Genomic DNA, 24,995 nt, shown 5'->3' with positions numbered 1-24,995 from the left:
ATAATCGATTTTGAATTCTCATTATGCTTCATTTGAATTTGATACACGGAGCTGCGTGGGCTTCGAACGTGGGAAGCATTAATGTTTATTTAGTAAAAACGTTCTTTTCTCGTCGATGGGCGGTGGCCTGTTCGATTTCATTCGATCTGGTATTTATCGAAACGTTTTTTTTTGCTCCCCAATGATGCCCAAGTCATTACGTGGTTGTGAATGAACTCATCTCGAGTTATTATGCTCATTTGGGATTAACGAGAGTTTGAATTCGAAGGGGAAATGTACTTATTTGTATTTTCGAACGTCAATGCGTCAATGGCTTTTTTTTTTCAAGATGGTGGCGTGAATGAGTCATCCCCTTTCCCAACTGAACAAAATTTGGACATATATTCTGATAATTTCATACTTTTTTCTTGTTTGCTGTGAGAACATCGATCAACATGATTAAATGCAAGTTCTCATCATCCCATATTCTCCTTAAATCAAAAGAAGAAGAACCATATGAAAAGTTTCAGTCTAAAAGACTTTTTTGTCGAATAATGAACATTTAGAATCAACAACCCAAAAGTTTTCACAATTACATTAAGTGAAATGTGAGAACTAGGAAGGATGAAGCAATATATGAAATTTCAGTGTTTTTCATTCTTTATTTTGAGAATTTTTGCGGTGTCTATGAGAGTGCTGCAGAACCAATAAAAAAACTCTCCAGATGAACGAAAGGTTGTCGTACTGTGTGAACGATTTTCCCCTTGAGGGAATAATAATCGTAACTTTTTCCCGCAGAGAATGCTATAAAAAGATGAAACGGCCAATCTAGATAAAATAACGCAAATCATAATCTTCAACGCGCGCAATATCGGTATACGTACACCTATATGTTTTCCGTAGAAAACACTTATTAGACGCATAAGGAATTTATTTATAAGCGTGTAGGTGTACGCTTGACCTTTAAACCAACACCAATTTAAATTTAAATGATTTTAGTATTTATTCGGCGATAAAACCATCCTTTGTTGCAATACGCTAAGAGCCATTATGCGCTGAATTGTTATCTTGAAATTGAGATGACAGTTTCAATAAACTATAAATTTTTTCGATGTTATTCATCGGGATTCTTGAAAATACGCCTCCGGGGGGCACTTGACGAAACGCTCTCTTGTGGGGGATATACGTAATAGCGAATATTACGTACTTTCAAACGTTTCTGCATCTTACTGGGAAGAAGGATAACGTATGCAAATTAGTCTCGAATTGGAAATCTTGATGCCACGCCAATGAGATGACCGCATAGCGCTGAACAATTTATTTTTCTGGATTTAACACCAGGCACTTCAACGACTCCATAAAAAAGCTTATCTATATTACTGAAAAAATGTTGAAATGAATCACTATTGTTCGTTGCATTTTGATGCCGAAACTGTGAAAGGCTCTGGAAATACGTTCTGCCATTGTTAAGCTCGAATTTATCGTTCGAATTACCCGCGATTTGTGAAATATATGTATCAGCTTATGGAAATATAAGAACATGAAAACATTTGCATCCTATTTCAAGCCGTTCAAAGATATACATATGTACGTACATAATTCGATTTCAAGGTGAAAATTCACCTACGTATATGCGAAACGACTTGTCCACAACTCGAACATCGTTTGTCCGTCGTGAATCATTCCCCATCTGCATTTTCGAAAATGTTTTGCCATGTTTTTTTAGGCAAGTCTATCGATACATTCTTTCCCGGTGAACCTTTGTCCACATCCTCCTTCGTATGTCATTGGTTGATTCTCAAAAATTATTTGTTGTCGGAAAAAACCTTGTTTATCGAAAAAATTCCATAATTTCCGTAATTTTTATCAGTGAAGCATTTATCATGGGTGCCTACTCACGGCTAAAGAATGATTCATTCCTTGGAATTTGAGTAATGGACGTACAAATTGGTATAATACAGGTAGTTTGAACCCAAACATTCAATAATGGTCAGTCCCAAATCTTTCCCTTTGTGCTTCGGCACTTCTTTTCTTAACATTATGATTATCTGCGGAATCGGCAGGTACAACAAGATTGTTCATGGTTCTTTATTCGTTTAATTCGAGGGAAAAAAATATCGTAGCTAGTTTTTTGACTCCTTCGAAAAGTTATGGATAAATGATTTTCAGGATATTCACACAAGTGTTCAATTTTCAATGAGGAACCTTTGAAGTGGAAAACTTGATCATTAGCGGCTCTGAATTTTTACGAGTTTCATCAGTATAAAGAAATTTTTTGCATTTTCTCACCAGGAGTGTTTCAAAATTTTGTACCTACCATTTGACCCAGCTCTCGACCCAGGTTCGCTCAGTTGGGCGTTTGAATATAAAAAATAAAAGAAGAAAAACTAGTGCTTATTGAAAATTTTAGTTTTTCATTGCTCCGTAATGCATTTTTTTTCTTCAATTGAATTCTGGTTAGAGTTGAGGTAATTCGGATACTTTGAAATTGATTTTTTATTCATTTTCAAATGATTTTTTCGATTTCGTAAAATATTTAGATTAGCATTTATCGAGGTTGCGTATTTCGATGAAATTTTTTTATAGAACCAGTGGAATGATCTACAAACCAGAACATTAATTTCATCATCGTGCTATAATTCATCAAATTTATTATACAGATATATTGGGAAATGATTTCCTTTAGTTACCTGTTGAAAATATGTCGATTTATATATTTTGATGATAATATATGCAAAACGACCTTTGCCTGGAAATAATATCATATTTATCAACTACGAAGGTCGTTTTATTCTGAGTGGTCCGCCTTATTGATACATTTCAATCAACTTCTAGGAAATTCGTTTAAATTATTACTTAATTAAAATATCTGTGGCGATCACAAATTCCAAATTCTTCATATATTTCACATTCACGAATAGGCTTCCTGTAATTTTTCGAATTCTGTAATTTCCTAATTCCGTGATTCAATTTCATGCTGTCCGGTAGATATGGTGAGTCGATGAAAGAAATTAAGCATTTGTTATGTTTCAGTATAATTTACCAAATGTTAAATTAAAGTAAGAACATGAAGTAGTGCTTCAAATATTTCAAGGTACGTTTTTTCTTTCAGACACGAAGAATAGCGTAGGTCTAGTTGGATGTATAGAGGAAGTAGCACACAATGCCATTGCTATCTATTGGAACCCGCTGGAAAGTTCGGCTAAGGTGAGACTGCACCCCTTCAACCTTCACGAAAGTGAAAATTAGGGAAAATGCTTACTTCTACTTTTTTTTCAGATCAACATTGCCGTGCAATGTCTGAGCACGGATTTCAGTAGTCAGAAGGGAGTGAAAGGTCTTCCGTTACACCTTCAGATCGATACGTACGAAGACCCTAGAGATACACAAATTTATCATAGGGGCTATTGCCAAATCAAAGTGTTTTGTGATAAGGTGAGTCAGAGTGAAACCCTGTCGTATTAAAGGGGGCCATCAGAAAATTGAAAACATAAACATATGGCTGGACACTGACATCCGAGTCTATCTAATTAGTGGCATCAGGTCACTCAAAAAGTGTTGCCCTATTTCACCCCATTTTTATGACGATTGTTGGAGGGTTCGAAACAAGAAGAATATTGTGATGACCGTTGTGAAAAAAAAAAATATAAAACATTTTTGAAAGAGAGCAATACAAACTTATTAGCAGGAGTAAGGATGACATGACTGACAGGAATTTCGTTTCAGGGCGCCGAAAGGAAAACGCGGGATGAAGAGAGGAGGGCGGCCAAGAGAAAAATGACGGCGACAGGCCGAAAGAAGCTGGACGAACTGTACCATCCGATGTGCGAGAGATCCGAGTTCTACAGCATGAGCGATTTGAACAAACCTCCAGTCCTATTCTCCCCCGCCGAAGATCTCGATAAGGTAAGGATCTCCCTCAATACCCCCAAAGATCCTCTCATTGATTTTCCTCGTTTTTCCAGCTCACGACCATGGAGCTTCAGGGTTTCTACCCGCACGACGCGGAGGGTTCCCTGGGCGGTCCGGTGGACCACGTCAAGGCCGGTTCGCCCTTCCTGCTGCACCCCGCTGTCAAACCGCCGACCACGCCGACGTTGAAGTTCCACAACCATTTCCCGCCGGAGGCTGACAAGAAGGACAGCCTGCTGGACAACAGCATGACGACGGACGGGAACGTGTTCCAGCCGCCGATCAAACGCGTGAAGATGTCCGCAGGGGGACCGGGGAACGTCGGCCCGCCGCCCCTGCACGAGAGGGTGATGCTGTACGTCAGGCAGGAGAACGAGGACGTCTACACGCCGTTACACGTGGTGCCGCCGACGACGCAAGGCCTTCTCAACGCTGTAAGTTCGAATTTATTAGATGCTTCCGCTTTTACCCGCTTAACCCCACACTGACTGGTGACTTAACTTGCGTCAGGATTTCCCGTTGGATTCGCGCAGATAAGACGGCGCAGAAGCGCCAGTGAAGGGTTCTATTAACCACGCATGGATGTACTGGGCTTTTCAACACATTCATTCGAAACTACCCAAATAACAATTAAAAAAAATCAAACTGACGAAGTAGCATGACTTCGTATTAACATTGTTCCTTATTAATCGACGGAAACGTGGGAACAGTTCACTTTAGCTAGCTCCACGTGACTAATTTTCAGTTTCACCTATTTGCATTTTGTTTTCTTTTTCATTTCCAAAAGCTCAGTACTTCTTCTAAATCTATGCTAAAATAGAGAAAGACAGAAATTTTTGCCTACTCTTCCCCGGTTTAGAAATTAATTCTGTTTTCCTTATTTTGCAGATTGAGAATAAGTACAAAATTAGCGCTTCGAGCATAAATAACTTGTATCGCAAAAACAAAAAAGGGTAAGTTGAACTTGACTCAATTCTTTTGTTTTTTTCTTTGTTTACCTTTGGAGTATCTGCGAAGAAGTGAACTGGACACTAACGGTCAAGCACTAACAAGTCCGCATTTACTAACTGACAGCTGGGTAGCCAAGATACCTCTCAAACATTGATTAGTTTCCTTTGTTTTCGTTCAAAAATTACGATAAGTTAATTTTAGAGAGCAAAACCTCAATAAAAACCACCATTATTTGCTTGCTGATATGTCAATATGAGGATCGAAAGCGCATGACTGAGTTATCTCATCATAACTCAGTCATGCGCAACGATACTTGAGATAAATTGTTCTACTTTACTCTCTGAATTTAACAGCCCCTTTGTGGAGTGTGTTGTCGAAATTCTATTTTGAATTGTGAACGTGAGGTTCTAGGACTAGTTCATTTCTTCCATGATCTCCATTTCATTCAATGTATCAATGTTTCCCTCATTACAATGAGTTTTACCACCAGGGCCGACCAGGGGAGGAATATTTATGTAGCATTTCCTCAGATTCACAGAAAGATTCATAAATACGTTCTAAATTTCCAGAGTGATATTATACTATTGAGTTTTGAAGATTAATTCACGAATTCAAATAATTTCACACCCTCCCCCATCTTCAGCAAGATGTTGAATGCGAATTTTTCGTGTTCTGATAAGAAATCATCAAGTCACCATACCGATTCACGAAAATTAACTCAATTCTATATTTGGTGGTCGAAATGGGGTCGAAATTTGCGTTGACTGGCAAGTAAAATAACCCTTTCAATTCGAAGAATCCAGAATCTTGACTTTGTTCGCGAATCATTTTCCAAAATTCTAGAAATCACCCTCAACATGATGTTTCGTACGAAACAGGGCGACACAACTCGCACCTCGACGAAAGTAGACCTTATTGATGGCGCCTTTATTCAATGTCTGTAATCGGTATGGTGAAGGGATATACCGCAGCGCCATCTGAGAGGAAACAGAACCAACTAAATTCACTTTCCTAACTCTCGGAGTGAAGATGGCAGCATGTATCCATTTGTCCAAACTCTCAGATTGCAGGAATCGACAATCGAGCAGGGAGGGAGGGCGCTGGAAACGTTCGAATTGTTGACAGTACGTTGCCTTGCATCATAAATGATTTATGATAGTTGTTTCCCATTTTGGGTTTCGAAGCAATTTTTCGGAACATCCCCTACCCTTTTTAGAAACGAAGTAGTTTAATCTTCTTGCTATGTTAAAAAATCCCTAATTCCTGTTGAATTGCTCTGGGCGGCCCTTTTTGCTAGGATAAGTCGATGTTTCATTTGGTTATTGGGTGTCAGTTTTGAGTTTGATTTATTTCTTGCAGCATTATAGCCAAGATTGATGACGATATGGTTTCGTATTACTGCAACGAGGATCTCTTCTTGTTAGAATTGAAAGCAGTAGACGAAGACCTGTTCGACATAACTTTCATTGAATATACGGACCAATGAAGACTTGCCATATCTCTTATATTTGTAATTTTACGAATCAGTTTTATATTATATTGATCTGTTGTGATTGTTTTATATTATTATGTATTATGAAGAGCGAAAAGTTCACTGTAGAAATTTATATTTGTTTATAGTTGGTAGATATGTTGAAAGTGTCTTTTCTATCATTTTAATACGATTTAAGTTATTGTTAGCCATTTTTTGTTTTTTTTTTATAGATTCATATCATCAGATAATAATTTGTAAAATATTAAAGTGATCATAAATGCTATGGTTAGCATCAGGAAACGCTTGAAACAAATAATATTTGTTGCACTTTGAGGTTCTGCAACGGAGTAATGTTTTTTCACAATTTCTCGAATTGGTCACTATTGATCTCAAAATTACTTTATGTAAATGATCTGAACTCGTGACATGTACAGACTATTAGCTGATTATATAGTTATTATATAATAGGAGACGGGGAGGATATTTCAAATGTAAATAGCTTTTTAATACATACGTGTAAATAGTAACTAAGCCATGACAGAAGAAAAATAAACACGTCGTTACTTTGTGATAAACCCTTCTGCGCGTTATCGCGTGGAGCCTCTTATTTTAGAGATCTAAAAGTTTGTTGCTCAGTTGAATTTCTAAAGTTAATTCGCTAAATTTATAGTTTCTCTTTGTTGGTGTTTCAGATAAAACTTACGATATTCAAATATCGTTATAGATATATATTTTTTGGGTGAATCCGTGATATTTGCTTTAAGAAAAATTTTAATTGGAAAAGAAAAGTTAAAATCCGCACTTATAGCTTCAATTTCAATTCCGTTTTTTCAACAGCGAAAAATAAAAAAATCAAAAACGTACCTGACTTAACGCTTTATAATTAATTCGCTTTTTGGGGTCTCTATTTGAATGGTTTGTCCAAATCGAAACATTCCGAGGTACATTTTTCGAAGTGGGAAAATTGAATGAAGTTTTTTATGAAGAAGGTACTGAACTGACGTTTCATTGTTTTGTATATTATTAATTTATTTTACACAGCTCGAGAAGTTGTGTAATATTTTGATTGATATTAGAGTAGAATAAGTTAAAATAGCTCTCTGTATCCATCATCTTTTTTTCTAGTTATATCGAACAGATGCAACAGATATTATATATACATATATATAAATATATATATACGTAAGAATCATCTAAAAAAAGTTGATTTCATAATTCGACATTGTTGTGAATCAATATTACTTATAATCGCAATATTATATTATGTAAGGTTTTTTTTTTATAAATGTATGATTATCTTTTAAGTAAAAACTGAATTTTTCCCTGCAGAATTTTTTTCAACCCCTAAAACTAAAGGTAGCGGGTGGATTTTTCCTTCAGGGGGATTGTCCGCTTCAGGTACGCGACCCTGCCTACGCGAGCTATGGTTCAACCCCGCATTCCTGCTGGGGTGAACCATATCCCCACCTGAATCTTCCTATCTCACCCTTTTTCCTCTGTAGTATAATCACAATTTCTTTCAGAGAATTTGATCGGAAGTACATATATAGTGGTGGTGAGTTCACTTTTCTCACATTTTACACCCCATATTTATATATAGACGTTTTTTTTCAGAATTTCCTCCCTTTGATGATATCCTCGAAAAGCAGCAGATAAATAGGTCGTGGTCCCAGGGATGAGTTTTGCGATTAAGTCGATAAGAGTCGTTTGTTAGGTAACTTTGAATTTTCTCATGGTGTGCTACAGAACTTCTTTTTATTTATTTTTTTCATTTGTTCTCTCAGGGATCTGGTTATTTTTTAAATATATTTTTTATTTTGTTTTTTTTATTTATTCTTCTTTCCTGTGTTATTTTGTTTCCCATTTCATTAATTATTACGTTTGGGATTTCAAAGATTTCTAAATGTCTCATAAATCATTGGACTATAACACTTTCTCATATATCCCATCGGAGGAATTTCTCTCGACGCATGTTTTTTGGATAACGGCTTTAATTGCCACAAACCAAACCTATTTGTACATGCGTATGGTTTTTTCTGAAGGATTTAATATAGACTACGATAAATAACTGGTAATGAATTGATTGAAGTGGCAGGAACATATGCTACAATGAAAGTTTTTAGCGCGGTTTTTATGGTTAAATTCACACTTCATAAATTATGCTCATTATATGGGAAAGAGACAAAGGCATGACAAAAATAAATTTATTTGGATTTGTCCTATTTATTAATTGTCATAAATGTCCCATAAAATATTTCTAAAACAATAACACATTCTTTATTTCACATCTAAGGTATTTCAGTCGACCCATGTCGTTCAGATGGGCTCAATTGTCATACACTAACTGAACATACTTACACGTGCATTTCTAGAAAGGATTCACGCTAGGCGCCTACTCTCGACGAATAAGTAGTAATAAATCGACTGAAGTGACAGGAACCTATCCTTCAATGTAAATTACGAGTGCGGTTTGTTTGACCTCACACCACTTGACTAGTAATCCGAAATTTTTTCGCTCTATAAAAAAGTTTTTATGGTTAAATTCGCTCCTCGTAAACTATCCTTACATGGGTGAGAGACAAGTTCACCACAAAAAAAAAATTCCTTCAGTTTTTACTATTCCGCAAAGGTCATTAATGTCCCATAAAACATTCAACAATAACACTTCCTCATATTTCACACCGAAGGAATTTCAGTCGACGCATGTCGTTTAGATTACGGCTTTAATTGCGTCAAACCGAACGCTCCTTGCACGTGCAAATAATCCTTTTGGAAGGATTTACGATAGGCTCCGACACATAACTAGTAATAAATTGATTGAAGTGACAGAAACATGTGTTTCGATGGAAATTACGAGTGCGGTTCATTTGACCTCACACCACTTGACTAGTAATCCGAAGTTTTTTCGCACTATAAAAAGGTTTTTATGGTTAAATTCGCTCCTCGTAAATTATCCTTACATGGGTAAGAGTCACCACAAAAAAAATTCCTTCAGTTTTTACTATTCTGCAATGGTCATTAATGTCCCATAAAACATTCAACAATAACACTTCCTCATATTTCACATCGAAGGAATTTCAGTCGACGCATGTCGTTTAGATTACGGCTTTAATTGCGTCAAACCGAACGCTCCTTGCACGTGCAAATAATCCTTTTGGAAAGATTTACGATAGGCTGCGACACATAACTAGTAATAAATTGATTGAAGTGGCAGAAACATGTGTTTCGATGGAAATTACGAGCGCGGTTCGTTTGACTTGACTAGGAATCCTAATTTTTTCAGCCTAAAATGTCCCATAAAAAGTATTTCTGGTTAAATTCACAGTTCATCAGTTTTTCTTCCTCCTGATCAGTAGAAATACGGTTATTTTTTAAATTTTAACGGGACACTGTTATCATCGTCATCGAAAAAATATGCCTTAGATCGAATTAAAACACATTTTGCTTTTCACTATATTTATTCATTGTGATTTCATATTTTTCAAAAATATCGCATTGAAATGAGTAATATTTTATGTGGAATAAAAAAATTTCACAAAAAGGACGCAATATACTCGTAACAGTATGGGGACATGGATTAAATAACAGTTACTGTACAAAAAAAAAAATAAAACCATAACGAATGTAGTCATGGATGAGTTTTCTTTGGACTTGAATACTATAATCGTATTTTCTCAATATTGCCATAGAGTTTGGACGAGGCACTAAAAAGTGAATATAAAAGTGAAAGGTTATAATAAAATATAATTATTATATCACAAGAGATGAACCACTGCGAGATAAAAGGATGAACATTGTGGAATGTAGGAATGAAACTTATGCGTGATGATTGACTGGATATAGGTATAAAAGAACTATTTCTGTTGTTTTATACATTCATCATTTGACTTGTTCATTCAACTATTTTTTGGTACAATATATTTGTGAATTGATCATGCACCATGAATAAAGTAATTTGAAGCAGCAACACAAAATAAATCTGTTATTAATAACTAATTATAAAAATATATTAACAATTACTTCTTTATATCACCTATATATCTTCGACCAGTTAAACCTACTCTCTGTCGACTATATAAAATAAGCCACTTCAACCGAGAAATTTTTCTAAAATACTGTTTAGTGAAATAGAAGTTCAAATGTGAACACGCCCAAGAAATTCAATGAAGAACTTAACTAAAAACACTCAATTATACTATGACTGGTCCCCCGGTAAAATTTCCTAAAATATCATTATAAATTTGATTTGAGGAAGGGCCTCAAGTATTGTTGGAAAGATTTATTCACAGGCTCAGCGTTTAAGGGGCTCTTTGAAGCTTCCTCAAAAAGCCTCTCGTAGACATTACCGTCATAGGCACCCAGGGCTGAGGCTAGAATTTCATCTGATATATCGAAACCATCTACTATTCCCACTGCATTCGGTCTGATAGCCGCTAAAAGTTCTTCCAACCACGATTGTAAAACGCTGATATCCTTCCCTTGACAAGCGGTGAACTAAAATGAGGAATAATTGAATTTTAATCTATATATAAAGATATTTAATTTACCCTTAAAATGTCCCCGACACATCTCAAAGCAGTGTATACTGTATATAGTTGCTGGAGCTGAACTATCACTTCTTTTAATTGTGGAGATAGAGTATTTATGCTTGCTACAGTATTTGCGTATGTTTGTAAGATGAAAGCTCTTCCATGAGAATCTGCAGCACTAACAAGTTCAACAGATGTTTCGTTCCAAGCATCTTCATAGACCTTTCCTGTCTTCACTCGGCGGTCGATGTTTTGGGCAGCTAGTTCAACTTTTCTGTGTTGAAAATAACGATTAAAAAAATTTGCATTTTTCTAAACGAAATTTTCGGTACAAACCTTGCTGCAACTAGCTTCATGGCGGAAATGATCCAATTCACCGATTTCTCGAATGGTCTAACCTCTGGTTTACAGAGATAATCAACGGTATCCAAATTTACTATTTCTTCTTTATTTTGCCATGATTTAATCAAGAATCTGGCAGTTTGTAGAAGTAAAACGGTATTTTCTCCTTCGTACGTGCACATCGCAGTCACCAAACCATAGGTATTGGGCAAATTTGAAGAGGTCATGTAACCGTGACCTCCACAAGATAACCTACAAAGCTCTACGCCATTTGCTGCATCTGCCGTGCAGACCGCCTTCAGACAGCAAGCCATAGCATGAAGCTATAAACGACAGTCAAAATAAAAAATCGAATTCTTGCGAAATTCAAGTGCTCTTACTTCCGGTAAATTCCTCAACTTTCCAGCTTCTAACTCTGACGTCACTTCGTTGTACACCTCCCACAACCAGTTGGCAGAAAATCGAAAAGCAAAAATCGTGGCTATCAAGGGGAACAGTTTGTATTGTTGAGTCACGAAATCCAAAATTTGAGGTTCAGGTTCGCTGTGAAGGACAGATATCAATTAACTTATTTATGGTCTTCTTACATTCAAATTAGTGAAAAAAATCGGGGAACAGTTTCATACCAATTTTATTTAGGTAAAATAAAAAAGTATTGAATATCTTTTGCACGCTCATTATTCAGTAACAGATATTTGCCTGGCAATTCAAAACACTAATCGACCTGTCTGAGCATATTGACAACGAAAAACTGCCTTTGATTTACTGAATTTATTCCAAGTTAGAAATAACGTCATGATATTAGTAAATGGAGAAGCCATCTTCGTAGATATATTTTTGAAGTGACTTACTCTGGTTTAATCTGCGACTGATGACGAACGGCGCTATACCGGGTAGCAATTGTGACAGCTTTTCTTAGATAACAAGCAGCGTCAGCAACAAGCATCACCCTCACAAAGATCATTGTACCATAGGTCAGTTTGCTGCTGGGAGATTTGATGTATGTGCCATCCTGAATTCAACAAGCATTTTCCTTCAGATAAACCGTTTCGCTTGAAATTCTTTTTTACTCACAGGCAGAATTTGGCTGTTCTTCATCAGCATGTGCATCCTCGGAATTCTCACGTTCTTGAAACCCAGGTAACCGTTGTTCGTTCCGTTCATGCCCAACTTACAACCAATTTCGCCTATAATGATTCCCTCGAGTGGCATGTGAGTATCTTCGTCCCTCAACTGAACGATAAAAGGGTGAATTCCGTGACATTTTCCGAGGCTGTGCAGCTGAGCCACCACTATGGCGTAGTTTGCAGAATGGCCCACTAGAAAAAACAGAACACACCTTTAATACTGCGGATTTTCAAAAAAATTGCTCCTATCATGCATACCAAAGTGATATAAAAGGTCTAAATTCAAATTTGGCGTTATCATTGAAAATATAAGACCAAAAATCAACGATTGGATCATTCGATACAAGTCTTGAGGAAATAAAAAAAAATTATTGTTGAATTCTTACATCCACCGGGCCACCATTTATACGAAGTTAGGGTTGGACTATTCAGTATGAATTCCTCAGTTTTTGGATCGTACGTGGCAGTTGTTTCGAGCCCTCTGATGAAAGTACCGTGGCCAAGTTCTGTCTGAAAATTGAAGAACCAGAAGTTATATAGTGTAATATGCATATTGATTTTCGATTTTCCTTACAAATAATATTACAAAAATTTGAATAAAGGTTTTGTCGGTTTGTGAAAATGGCTTGAGCGTGTAAACAGACCTTTAGTTATTCATTCACGTTAATTCCGATAAAAAGGGGGAAATATTCCATAAACAACGCTCCTTGAGGTGAAGAGTGACAAGAGTAGGTAATAAAAATGCGATGCAAATGTTGATCCTTTTTTCTATAGTCTAAAAAACCTACAATGAAATCACTGCGGTCGTATTTCACATCCGAGGAATTCCTGTCGACGCATGTGGTTTAGATAATTGGCTTAAATACCATAAACCGACCTGCGTCCACGTGCACATATTCTTGGAAGGATTAACGATAGGCGCCCACTGCCGCCACATAAGTGGTAATAAATTGACTGAAGTGGCAGGAACATACCTTTTAGTGTAAATCACGACCGCAGTTCGTTTGACCTCATTCTATTTGGAAGTGCAAGAAAAAAGTTCGTTCAGATTTTTAATATTCCTTAATGGCCATTAATGTCCCATTAAATATACAGCGAAAACACTTCCTCATAATGCACATCGAAGGAATCTCAGTCGACGCATGTCGTTTAGATAACGGCTTTAATTGGCACAAACCGAGCCTGCTTAGTCCTTTTGGAAGAATTTACGATAGGCTCGGACACATAAGTAGTAATAAATTGATTGAAGTGACAGGAACATATGCTTCAATAAAAATTACGAGTGCGGTTCGTTTGACCCATACGGCTTGACTTGAGCTTCGAATTTTTTTCGCACCAATTATCTATAAAAAAGGTTTTATCGTCAAATTCGCACCTCATAATTTGTCCTTACAGACACGGGCAGGCCAAAAAAAATTCGTTCCGATTTTTAGGATTTCCCAATGGTCATAAAACATACAATAAAAACACTTCCTCATATTTCCCATAGAAGGAATTTCTGTCGACGCATGTCGTTTAGATAATGGCTTTTAACCACAAACAGAACCTGCTTGCACGTTTGAGATCATGGGAGATCATGTTCCAAGAAAAATGCATCAAGCACCTCCTAAAGTAACCTTTAATCAATATGACATGTTTCTTTTTCAATATGGAAACTCAAGGAAAAAGTATTTTTTCTCACCTGTGCGTATGTTCCAACAATTTGACAGTTCCATGCTTTATTTAGCCATTCACCTTGTTGTTCCACACTTCCTTGGCCCAATAAAGTGGGTATAAACATAACGTAGTGCAGCGTAAGCGGATTGCCATCTGGTAAAATCGCCGATCCTAGTTGGCCACCTAATATTTCTCTGAGGAAAAAAGACTCATGTAGTCCATTTGCAATAATATCGATTAAATCAGATTCATAGAAGCGTGAGTAGAAGGTACATTGAAATCTATACTATAATTAATATAATTATTAATTGATAGTAAGTAGGAGAGGCATTGGGAGGCCACGAAATCTAGTTTATTGGAAATTATTGGTGCTATCAAGTTTATCTGAATAACAAGAAGGGGGACAATAATATGTCGTGGATTTTCATGAGATTTCTTCTAGGAAAAACTGCCTTCGCATAGAAAAAGCACATACATACACACATAGAATTTCGAAAATTTTCGTAAAATTTCATACTTCTTCAAATAACGTTAATGAATACATAATTTCTTTGAAATATTATTATTCTATTTTTCTGAAGAGAGGCAGAAATTAATTCAATATCATTAATTTTTGACTAGCAGTTCTTGTACAATGTGTACTATATTTCATGCCATTCAAAATGATTCTGGAAATGTTAAAAGGTCAACGGTTTAAAATGTGAGAAAATTTTTTAGGCGTTTCTAAAGGTGACATTTCCTTTATTATCGTAAATTCTGTAATTAATATCTTTTCAGTTGTCTTTCACAAATAGGTATGTGGTGCATAAAAAATTGTTTTATCCTTGGTATGCGGCTAATTGTATTTCGAACAGTTGTGAGTCGAAACTTGTAAGATAGGAACAAGAGTATTATTATATTTTTCAGTGATAAATTCAATTGTCTCTGATAACATTCTGAGGTACTCAGTTAAAGGTCGAATATATATTATAGTCGGGCAAGCAATTGTTTGGGATTCCAATGGGTGGGAGATATTTTTTAATGGGAAATTTCAGGAATTGATGATAAATTATTTCTCTCGGAAATATTTGTCAAAATTTGAATTAAAAACAAAATACTAAACTGATGGGATATTTGATATATTTTTCGCCAACCAGAAGACGCTGAACATCCGCGTAAGATTAACTTCAATTATGCATAATTCTCTCTCGCAAAATGCAACGACTAGAGATTCAAGTCCGTACTTTGGAACTTGGTCCAACATCTAATCTATCGTGTAAGTTGGTCAACTTGAAGATTTCAACAGGAAATCTATCTTGCCGATTTCACGTCTGACCAGAATGAAACCGGTAGCATCATCGTAGTTGAGATAGACTTATTCTCGATTGTAAAATGGGAGATAAAAGTGAAAATTGATTGCGACATCTCCAATTTATCGTATTCCTTCGGTGAGAAATAGTGGTGGAAGTAATTTCACCATAGATTCGTGACGTTTTGTATTGTCGTTCTAGAAAACTCGTTTTCCTGCATTAGTTTCCGCCTTTAATTTTTTATACCAACCTGAAAATCATTCAATTTGGAATACATATTGCAACTTCAATCAAGCTGGATCAAAATTGATCATTTTTTATCCGCGTTATTCGTACAGATCGTACATTTTGTTCGTTTTTCGAAATCTACATGTCCCAAATACAAAGAATGTTTATTATTCAAGGATCATGTACTGATATACAGTAAGTTGAGGGACATTTAATCGTATATAAAATAGGATTTCGTTAATGGCAATTACATTTAATTAGCATACACTTATTTTTCCACGACCCAATAAATTCATAAACGAAACATATATTTGGCGGTTTGTGATTGAATGTCAATTTAGATTAAATGTCTAACAAATATGTAGAAACTTAGACTTTTATTGAACCCAAGTACGTTTCAGAAAATTTATTGCATAATGAAATATTCGTGTTTTTATTGGACAAAATTGGTTTACAAATGAAAATGTCAATATAAGCAAATCCACAGCAGACATTCAATCCGCTTGGTCTGATACAGAAGTAGAAGAGTTGAAAATTGTCACGGAGTTATATCTTTCTGAAGATTATTCTAAAATTCGATGCAACCAGATATGGTTCAATTCTTATATTCACAGGTCGAGGATTACTTTCGTGTAATCGCTGATTTTTTATCGTTTTACGATCCTTTATCTATGTTTTGTCCTCAGTCGGATAATCTTTCACAATGAGTTTTCGTAACCAACGATGCTTTGGTATAAATAGATGCACCAATTTTTTTGTTGTTTACTATCTGTGTTCATGGAAGCAACGAGAGATTTCAGATAATTTGTTACTGAATCTGGGTTGATTCCATAATTCCACGGGATTAAAAACAACACGGATTTTAATGGTTCGTTTATTATCTCTTCGAATTGAGGGAGAAAAATTATTTAATATAATCTGGATATGGTTATCCAACTTTCGCTTTATGGAATCTATGTAGAAAATCAAGAATATTGATTTCCTTTGCTGAAATAGGTAAATACCTCTCGTTTTTCGTACATTGTTTGTGAAAACTTTCAGTTCTGGTTAAAACTGATTCGGTTGAGTGCTCTAACATCACATTTGATGGCGAACATATTTAAATGTTCATTATGGAAGAAAGTGGAACGGCAGTATATCTACGTTTTTATGGCCACTGTACAGGCGGAAAAGAAACTTGCTATAAAAATTATCGCACAACTTAACAGTCCAATGAATTCTTTTTCCAAACAAACCAAACAAGGAATTTAATTGGTCGTGGTAGTTTTTCTTTGAGGTCATCGAGTATAAGCCTGTTTCCTATCTTGTTTTCTGCAAAATATTTATTTTGGACACGATCGTTTGCAAAATTTCCACTTTTTTCAAATCGGAGATATTCAAGGCCATGACGAAAATATGCACATATCTAATTTACCCTGTTTTGATATGGTATGTGCCCACCTTCGTATGTTTCTCTTCACTTAATTGCTCAGCTTTAGAGAAGAACGAGAAAATGAGAGAACATCAGATAATTATTTTTGTATTGTTTCTTCTTTGTAGGTATTTCGAAATCATTCTCGGACGCGACGTATAAAATGTAATGAAAAAATATATGTAGACCGTACAGAAAATATCACGAGAGTTATTATCAATCATTCGAATTGGCCAATGATAAAGTTATTTTGATGGAAATTTTGTTCTCCCGATTTTCCATTTCAACCTTTGAAAGCACTTAAAATTTAAACACTCCGAGAGGTTTGTTTTCCGTCTTTTGCCTGGTGCGATTTTCTGACTCACCTGTAGTTTTCCATCCCAGCTTTACCAGCGTTCTGCAATTCCTGCACTTTACGAAATATTACACAAGCTTTTCGAACATTTTCTTCGTATTTTTCTTTGTGGCTCAGATATTCCATAGGCACTTTTGACTTGAGTTCGGGATCTTCGAGGAAGAATTGTTCTGAAAGAAGAAAATTTTTGTAAATTTGTTATATGTGTGTCCCCCATATCGATCTCACCTCTTTCTTTTCGTTCTTTCGTTTTCAATTCGCTCCCGTCCAAAAAGTGCGTTAATTCCTTGGGGTCGAACGTACATTTCGCCCTTTCCTTTTGCAAATCGGCATTTATCTTTGTTCCGTTCATCTTCAGTCGTATAAACGTAATTGTCGCTGGAATACACTGAACAGCGAACACCACAGCGACCTACCAACGAATTTGTTTGCCACTCAAATCCGTCCGATATGTAAACTCAAAGTCTGAAGGCTAAGGTTAACCTACAAATCCGAGTCTGACACTGACAGCTCGCTACACAGACGATCTTTACATAATGATTAGGTCATATGTATATAGCTTATGTATATATTGTACATTATTTATAAAATTCAAGCATGTAGAGGGTGTGCATTGAATGACCAATTTTTTTCTTATATAAACGATTTTAGAGACTTGAAAGTGTTGATTTTTTATGGAATTCTAAAAATTGTTCTGGATAAAGTCGAAGGATTCTATTCCTACAAAACCATTTCAGAATACTATCACCAGAGACTCTGCTATCACCGACTCTGTCGAGAACTCTAGAAGTGTATTGTTAGATGGCGACAGTTGAGATCAGTGTCTGTGTCGGTGTTTGAGATCATTTTATGAAGTTTATCAATCAGGGAAATGACTCTTTCAAAGTGTAATCTGGATGTTTTGGGAAAATATCAATAGAATGGGATATAAAGCATTTTATTGAGTATTTATGATACGTGAAATAATTCAGACACGTGTTCATCTTACATCAACCGAGTATTTGTTTTGTTGTGTATGTTTTTACTGATATTTCATTGTGGCTTTTGATTTTTCGAAATTTTTTGTTTAATTTCTATCGTCCCACCAACTGATTTATCAATGGGGAATCGATCCAGCGCATGTTTTCACGTGAATCGATGGAGACCGTCCGGATTCGTCATCCAATAAATGATTCATTAGTTTTTCGACGTTTTTTCGAAAGTATTTGTTGATAGAACGTCGTGAATGTGTTAACAATCAGTTTCGAACAACGCGCGCGCATCGTAGCGCATGGCATCCTATGAAGCTCATCAGGGACAGCCGTCTGTTTCTGAGAGAAATGTGTTGTACACTCCGTCCGACGAAACGTACCTCATTGATCACTTTAGTTGAGTAGTGAACGTGAATGTGTATTCCCGTTCCCTTGTTTTCTCGTGCCATATTAAGTTTTCAAATAAAACAAAGTCGAGTTTATTCGACTCGCAGAAAAACTCTATCTAGTGATGTATTTGAGGATATACGCGATCCTGTGTTTTGCAGTCCTGACGGGATTCGCTGCCGCTATACAGGTAATACACAAATGTTGTATCATGTGTTGGGTTTTTAACCTTTGCTGACTGGTCTCGATTTCGTGTTTTGACGCAGTTCGTCCTTAATGAGGACTAACTCAATCGGCCAATTAGCATTTGTTTCGCACGTTTTTAATAATTTAATTCGGACAATTAAGCCAATTCATCACCGCGAGAGCGAATCCCTAACTTGATTCGAATCATTTTCGAGTGTATCTGCCCACTATTATGTGTATACTGCAACAACTGCTTGACCCAGTATATAGTTTAGGTTCGTTTTCAACTTGTGGAATTCAGAAATGATGTAAGGTGCCCGAATAAGATAATGGGTTATTGTAAATATTTGTTTTCAAATACAGGTGTGATAAGCTGAGTACATCCTCGGGTATATCCACCAATAAGTTCGTCTATTTGACCACACACACACCTCTCAAATTCCTTTTCCATCGTAGGCTCAAAAACGTTGCCGTCTGCTTCGTTTCATAATCTCAACTTCTTCGATATATAGGTAGCTCACGAAATTAGCCATACCTGCTTCCAACGAAGGGGAGAATTTCCCCTTTTATTGAAAATTTCCACTTATAATGACATACGAAAAACTGCCGAGACGGTTGTTTGTTGTGAAAGGAAAACGTCGTGTTTCTTGGTAGTGTTATCTGTTTTTTTGGTTCATTCACCTGTCAACTCACTACTACAACCTACAAAAAAAAACAATTCCAAAATTATCGGCGATCAAAATTATCGGTCAAAATCATAATTCATTAAACTTTCAGATGAATAGAGTGTTTGATTTATTTGAATTTTTGGAAAAATAGGTTTCAACAACACAAATATCTAATTTAAATCCTGGTTAAGTATGGATCTTCCCGTATTTCGCAAGATTCAAGAAGAACTGCCTCAAATGACAAACAACGTTAATGAAAAAGTTGCGCCAAATAAACAATTTTTCACCCTAGTCGACACTGCAAATAATTCATAAACTTCGAAAACAGTACACACGTATAATTGGCACTGTCGTTTTTTCTTCCCTAAAAAACCCTGGAGTATGTATTGAATTTCATCCACACATAAAAAGCTTTCCAATACCATAAGCTTTTCAGGCAATATTAAATTAAAACTTTTAGAATACATCCTGTTAGATGAAAAAGGTCACTTATGATTCTTGATATTGATTCTTTAAGTTTTGTAATTGTTATTTATATCATTAACTTTGATTTTGAAACTATGACATCAAAACCGAGATCAAAACTCATACGCAGAAAGTTTTACAGCTATCCTTATATAGATGAGTTTTGATGTCATAGTTTTTCTTTTCTATATTCACAAAAAAATCGAAATCTTGTACGGTTTTGATACTATATTTTGTCGTACTAAAGTCGTCTTTATGGATATTTCATATTCATACAGAGAAGGTATCAAATTTCTCATACACGAATACCTTGAAGTTACACCTCTGGTATTTTTACTAGTTTCTTACCTGTAATTTAGTAATTTTGCCATTGCCACTACATTGTTGGAGGCTTTCACGATCAAATACCATATGATTATCCGTACTTTGTGGGCTTTTAGCATTTCTCTTCAAAGTATTACACTCGATGTTTGAACACTTTGAGATAACTCTGAAAACCGTAGTTGCTTACGAAAGGTGAAATATTCTAGTTTCCTATTCTCTAAACTTCTCTTATTTCGGATTATCCCAATACTAATGAGACGATCCCTATTTTTCGGTGACCCCTGTATGGTTGAAATACATCCAATATTCAATAATATCGCCTTCAAGTTTCCTCTTCTATTCCCGGAAGTTGTTACTTCATGCACAGCACACCGACTCGTCAAAATATTATTAACTGTCACGTCAGCAAGGAACTTCGTATTGTCATGTATATAAAACCTTTAATTTCTTCCAGCTTCTACTGCTAAAAGACACGCGATTTTCGAATCGTTTTCTTCCTATTTCAGTGGTCGCGTTTGAAACGTTGAAAGTATCTAATGGATTCCACACACGGTCCGGAAATTTTTCGAGGAACAACTGTACATTCCGGACGGAGCGTGTATGGAGAAACTGAACTTATTATTGGTACACTTATTCCTCTATGGTTTTCTCGACGAATCCAGTTTTTCCTCGCGAATTTCCAGGGCGTGTATGGCGCCCTTAAGTTCGAATCATAACAAAGTGACTTTCTGTTGGTGTATTACGGGCGAATTTATTGTGGGGGTACAGAACGGGGTCCATAAATGCCGAGACACCATCTATTGAATTACTATGCGGCGTTGAAGCTCTTCGAAGGATCCAATAAGGCTTTCACATTTAAATGGCTCAGGGCAATAGTCAACATCTGCGATACATACCATAAGGGTCCCAACGCACTTGCGATTTCGAGAAAGACGCCCTTATGGATTCCATCGATTTATTGTTAGAAAAATCGCGTAAATTTTTCATACGCTGTTTCGTCTCTTCCAAGGTCCTTTCCCCGAACGATTTTCTTGTATCTATTATTCCCAATAGTGAACCTTTGAGACGAAAATATTTTCAAATGATATGTAGATTTCAAAAAACTAATGGTTAAGGAGACTAGTGTAAATAAATGGAAGGTTTCATCAGTTTAAGAATGGAACAACAAAAAATTCGTCTGCAAAATGTACTGTGAATTTGGTATAAATCAGTGGATCATAATGTAATTGTTAAAGTCATCTTTATGCATTATTCAGATGAGGTTGCTCATCGCCATCATAATTTATGGTATCTTCATGGAAATAATTTTCATAATTCATCCCTAACAAGGCAAGTTTTACCGACTAATAGTTTTGTTTTTCTCGTTCTTCCTCTTCAGTCTCCACTTGGTTTTGATGAAAAAAGAAGTGTAGAAGCTTAGCTCGAAAATACTGAATTGGTTTTCACTCCAACAATTGCCAACAATAAGTCTATTGAACCTTCATTCTGTGCCACTTTGAATGCTTCAGAATCTCCTCCAAAATGTACACAACAGTGCTCGATCGGTCGATAACTCCTAGAATTTTTGGGCTAGGAGAATGATTTAGAAAGAATCGACTCTACTTAGCGCAAAAGGTAAAATTATATTTGGCTTGATAGCCTAGAGTGATGAAACATGATACCACCTTCCTTTTCCATATGAGAACACCCAATTTTATATCATATTGTGATCTACATAAAATACTTTCTGACGTAGGCACCTTGTCCGACAGATTTCATGGTTATGATGGTTTTAATTATATGGGTATCTACTTGAAAACCATCCCAGTTCAATGTATGATTTTCTAGTTGAATTCCCGCAGAATTTGGAAGTCTTCCTGGGTTTTTCGTATCACAGATGGTTAGTAGGTTGATATACTTTATGAGTACGATTATTTTCACCAACGAGTATACCTATCTATTGAAATTATGCGTTTTTCACTTGGAATGTTATTCTTTTTTTTGTCGATCTGAGTTTTCAGTGTTGCGTGAAATTCATTATTGCAATCGAATCCATAATATAATATACGATAATATTCCCATGAAGAAGTTTTTCACGCGGAGTTGTACGTACTGATAAGCAAATGAAGGTAATAATAGAATTTTCAGTTCATTGATCCTTAAATAACTCTTTGTTGTTGATGATAGATATTCGTAGATAATTATGTTACATAGCTGTGTAAACATGTGCTGCAGTTGGTTGATTATTGCGGATTGTTTTGGGCCTAAATTTATCTGCATAATTTTGTATGATTTAATCAGCGCATTGTTTGAGTGTCAAGGGCAGATCGGATGAAGCGTACAGAAAGATGTAAAATTAGGGTTGCTATACCGCAACACTGGTATACAAGGGAAAGAATGTTAACTTTATACAACATTCAGACTTGACATAACTTGAAAACTGAATTTTTCCTCAATATGATTCAGGATCATCCAAATTGGTTCATTTGATCTCCTTGGGTCTATACATAAAGCCATAAGAGGTCCATACTATCATTCAGATTGTATTCCTATTACCTTTTTCTGAGGAATCGTTGAGCGTACTGATCAAAATGTGAATACCAGCTCCTTCGAAAGCATTCCATCATATATTTCCCTTCGGTATATATCGGAATAAACATTATCTTGTAGTAAAAACTTGAAAAGTCGTTTTCTCGATAAACAAGTCGACAGCATTCCAAGAATACGACGTTAATAAGCCTAAATATATCTTCCAACAAACAAAGTCCCAGAATGTTTACGGATGATTTTGGAGGTTATTCCACTAAAAAGATTATTTGTTTTAGGGATCCCCGACCATGCCATAGATCAGAACTCAATTGTGACTTATTATAGAACAATAAGATTATCAAAACGGGACAGATGTCTGTAGACGAACTAGAATAATCTCAGTTACAGAGTATACAGGGCGAGTCTTTTACTCGAACATAAATTTTAACTGAAGATTCCCGAGATCAAAATGAACACTTTTTCACTTTACCATTTTTTCCAATTCTGCTCATTCACTGTTTGAAAGATGCACAAAAGCACAGATGTGTAATGTCATTGATTTAGCTTGTTTTTCTGAAGAGAATTTCGTTTTTCCAAAGGTGGCATAGCTCATTATGAAAACTTAAAATGGCTATATCACTTTATCTTGCTCGAATCTGAAATAATGGTGAAGGAAAATAGTGTTTCTTTTGATGCTATTAAAATATATCCACAAGTCAAAGACTCATCCTGTATACCCTATTAACTAGCCGTTTCTGATTGAAAATTCATGAGTATTTATTGCAGGGTACTCTCAGAATTGTTACTCGGTAGCGTTATATACAAGCGGCAAAAGTAAGCATATGCGCGTACCATAAGAAACCAGGAAGTGTTAAGTTCATCCTTGTCGTTTGGCTCCACGATGGTACCACTACCTGTCGCCTGACTGTGTTTGCGTGGACACATTCCTTATCCTTCATAATAAGTGGTATAATATTCTTCTCCTAGCGTAGTTGTGCAAACCCCATCAGGCAGAATAATTTCCACACAGAGGACATCTGCATATACGTAGAATCAGAACCAGTTAACTTGGCACGAAACTCAATATAGTCAAAGTGGATTTCAATCGAACGAAGTGAATATATATTACCAAATACCTGCGGCTGTCTCAACAAACAATCTTACGCAATTTATCTACGGTCGAATTAAACACTATCGAATGCATTCGAAGATGGTTCCCTCTATCCATTTGCCTTAATTAATTAAAGCGGAAAATGATTAGATAGATTGAGACCGAAATGAAATAGTGAATGAAGCAGCGACTATACATAGAGCTGTAGAACAGTTAACGTTGGATAAACACCGAACTAGTCGTTAAATTGATTATCTTCATTAGTGTTAGTATCTTAACTATGATTTCGTTTTTTTTCCTCAATTCGTTTGCATCAATCTGACACGTTCAGCTCTCCTTCTTTTCCATTTCTGTTGTAAAATGGCATTTTAATACCGAATATACTCGTAATTTCCAATACTGGATATATAGAAAATGAAATGGTCTGCTAGAGGAACCTAGATGATCCCAAGCTCGCTAGTCCTACGAATATTTTATATTCTAGGCGTTTGTCAACGGTTCTTGTACACACCGAGAATCTTCATCGTTTTAAACGTGTGTTTCCGGTTTGTAGATGTTTGGTCACAGTCATTTGGCCCCGCTTTGGTCAAGCCTTCTATACCCCGATGTATTTATGGGTTCCATAACGTTAAGTTCGGATGTTGTAGGAATAGCTCTAGACATAAAACGTTTCCGCAACAAAAAACTGAGTGTTAGTATTATGTGTTTGCGAGAAACAAAGTTGAAACAATGTTTTACCATATCGTGATTATCCGAATGGCTTGGGATTTTGGGCTAATTTATTTTGTTTGCTTTTTTAATTTTACTCGTTCTGCTAGCTCGACTGTACCAAAATTCTGATCAGGAATTAAGTGCAGGCTCATTTTTGGGTCTCGTTGAAACCCAAGGTATAATTCAGGAGTTTATCATGCTCCTTCTACGAGTAATGGTTTTTTTTAATGAAAACCCCAACCTTTGTGCCAGAAATGGATAGATTCCTTGTTGGTGAGGATGATTTGGTCATTCTTTAATTTCAATATCGTAGAGAATCCAGTCGAATTGGAAGAGATGAATTTTCCCACTCTATTCATGTTGATTCATGATAACCTGAATGTTTTTACATTTTGTGGATTCCAGGTTACC

At 36.0% G+C, this 24,995-nt stretch overlaps 3 protein-coding genes and 1 long non-coding RNA gene across 7 annotated transcripts in view; 3 read left to right on the top strand and 1 right to left on the bottom strand.

Annotated features, from left to right (window-relative positions):
• The window catches only part of LOC123321388 (protein grainyhead), a 93,987-nt gene extending 86,349 nt beyond the window's left edge, over positions 1-7,638 (top strand). For 2 of the 3 annotated variants that reach the window (XM_044908947.1, XM_044908950.1), the window contains 6 exons: positions 3,092-3,186; positions 3,259-3,414; positions 3,706-3,885; positions 3,945-4,325; positions 4,780-4,844; positions 6,202-7,638. In XM_044908947.1, coding sequence (XP_044764882.1) covers positions 3,092-3,186; positions 3,259-3,414; positions 3,706-3,885; positions 3,945-4,325; positions 4,780-4,844; positions 6,202-6,328 — 1,004 coding nt within the window. In that variant the 3' untranslated portion in view covers positions 6,329-7,638. The remainder of the gene's footprint in view (positions 1-3,091; positions 3,187-3,258; positions 3,415-3,705; positions 3,886-3,944; positions 4,326-4,779; positions 4,845-6,201) is intronic. The other variant, XM_044908949.1, reaches the window with a different exon arrangement.
• A 42-nt stretch (positions 7,639-7,680) lies between these two features.
• LOC123322125 lies at positions 7,681-8,138 on the top strand. Its single transcript, XR_006539052.1, has 2 exons — positions 7,681-7,871; positions 7,931-8,138. It is a non-coding gene; the product is annotated as an uncharacterized LOC123322125 (long non-coding RNA).
• A 1,623-nt stretch (positions 8,139-9,761) lies between these two features.
• On the bottom strand, positions 9,762-17,735 carry LOC123322123 (probable peroxisomal acyl-coenzyme A oxidase 1). Its single transcript, XM_044909967.1, has 10 exons — positions 17,482-17,735; positions 17,264-17,423; positions 13,996-14,164; positions 12,701-12,824; positions 12,262-12,506; positions 12,039-12,199; positions 11,568-11,730; positions 11,182-11,510; positions 10,864-11,119; positions 9,762-10,810 (listed from the first exon to the last, which is right to left on the bottom strand). The coding sequence occupies exons 1-10, from the start codon at positions 17,603-17,605 to the stop codon at positions 10,550-10,552; spliced, it is 1,992 nt and encodes a 663-aa protein (XP_044765902.1). The 5' UTR covers positions 17,606-17,735; the 3' UTR covers positions 9,762-10,549.
• Positions 17,736-18,500: 765 nt separating this feature from the next.
• Positions 18,501-24,995, top strand: part of LOC123322124 (syndecan) — a 53,485-nt gene continuing 46,990 nt past the window's right edge. The window contains exon 1 of one of the 2 annotated variants that reach the window (XM_044909968.1): positions 18,501-18,801. In XM_044909968.1, the coding sequence (XP_044765903.1) occupies positions 18,736-18,801 (66 nt within the window). In that variant the 5' untranslated portion in view covers positions 18,501-18,735. The remainder of the gene's footprint in view (positions 18,802-24,995) is intronic. The other variant, XM_044909970.1, reaches the window with a different exon arrangement.

This window comes from Coccinella septempunctata, chromosome X (genome assembly GCF_907165205.1).
Source record: "Coccinella septempunctata chromosome X, icCocSept1.1, whole genome shotgun sequence".
Lineage (NCBI taxonomy): Eukaryota > Metazoa > Arthropoda > Insecta > Coleoptera > Coccinellidae > Coccinella > Coccinella septempunctata.
This window is presented reverse-complemented; position numbering and strand designations above follow the sequence as displayed.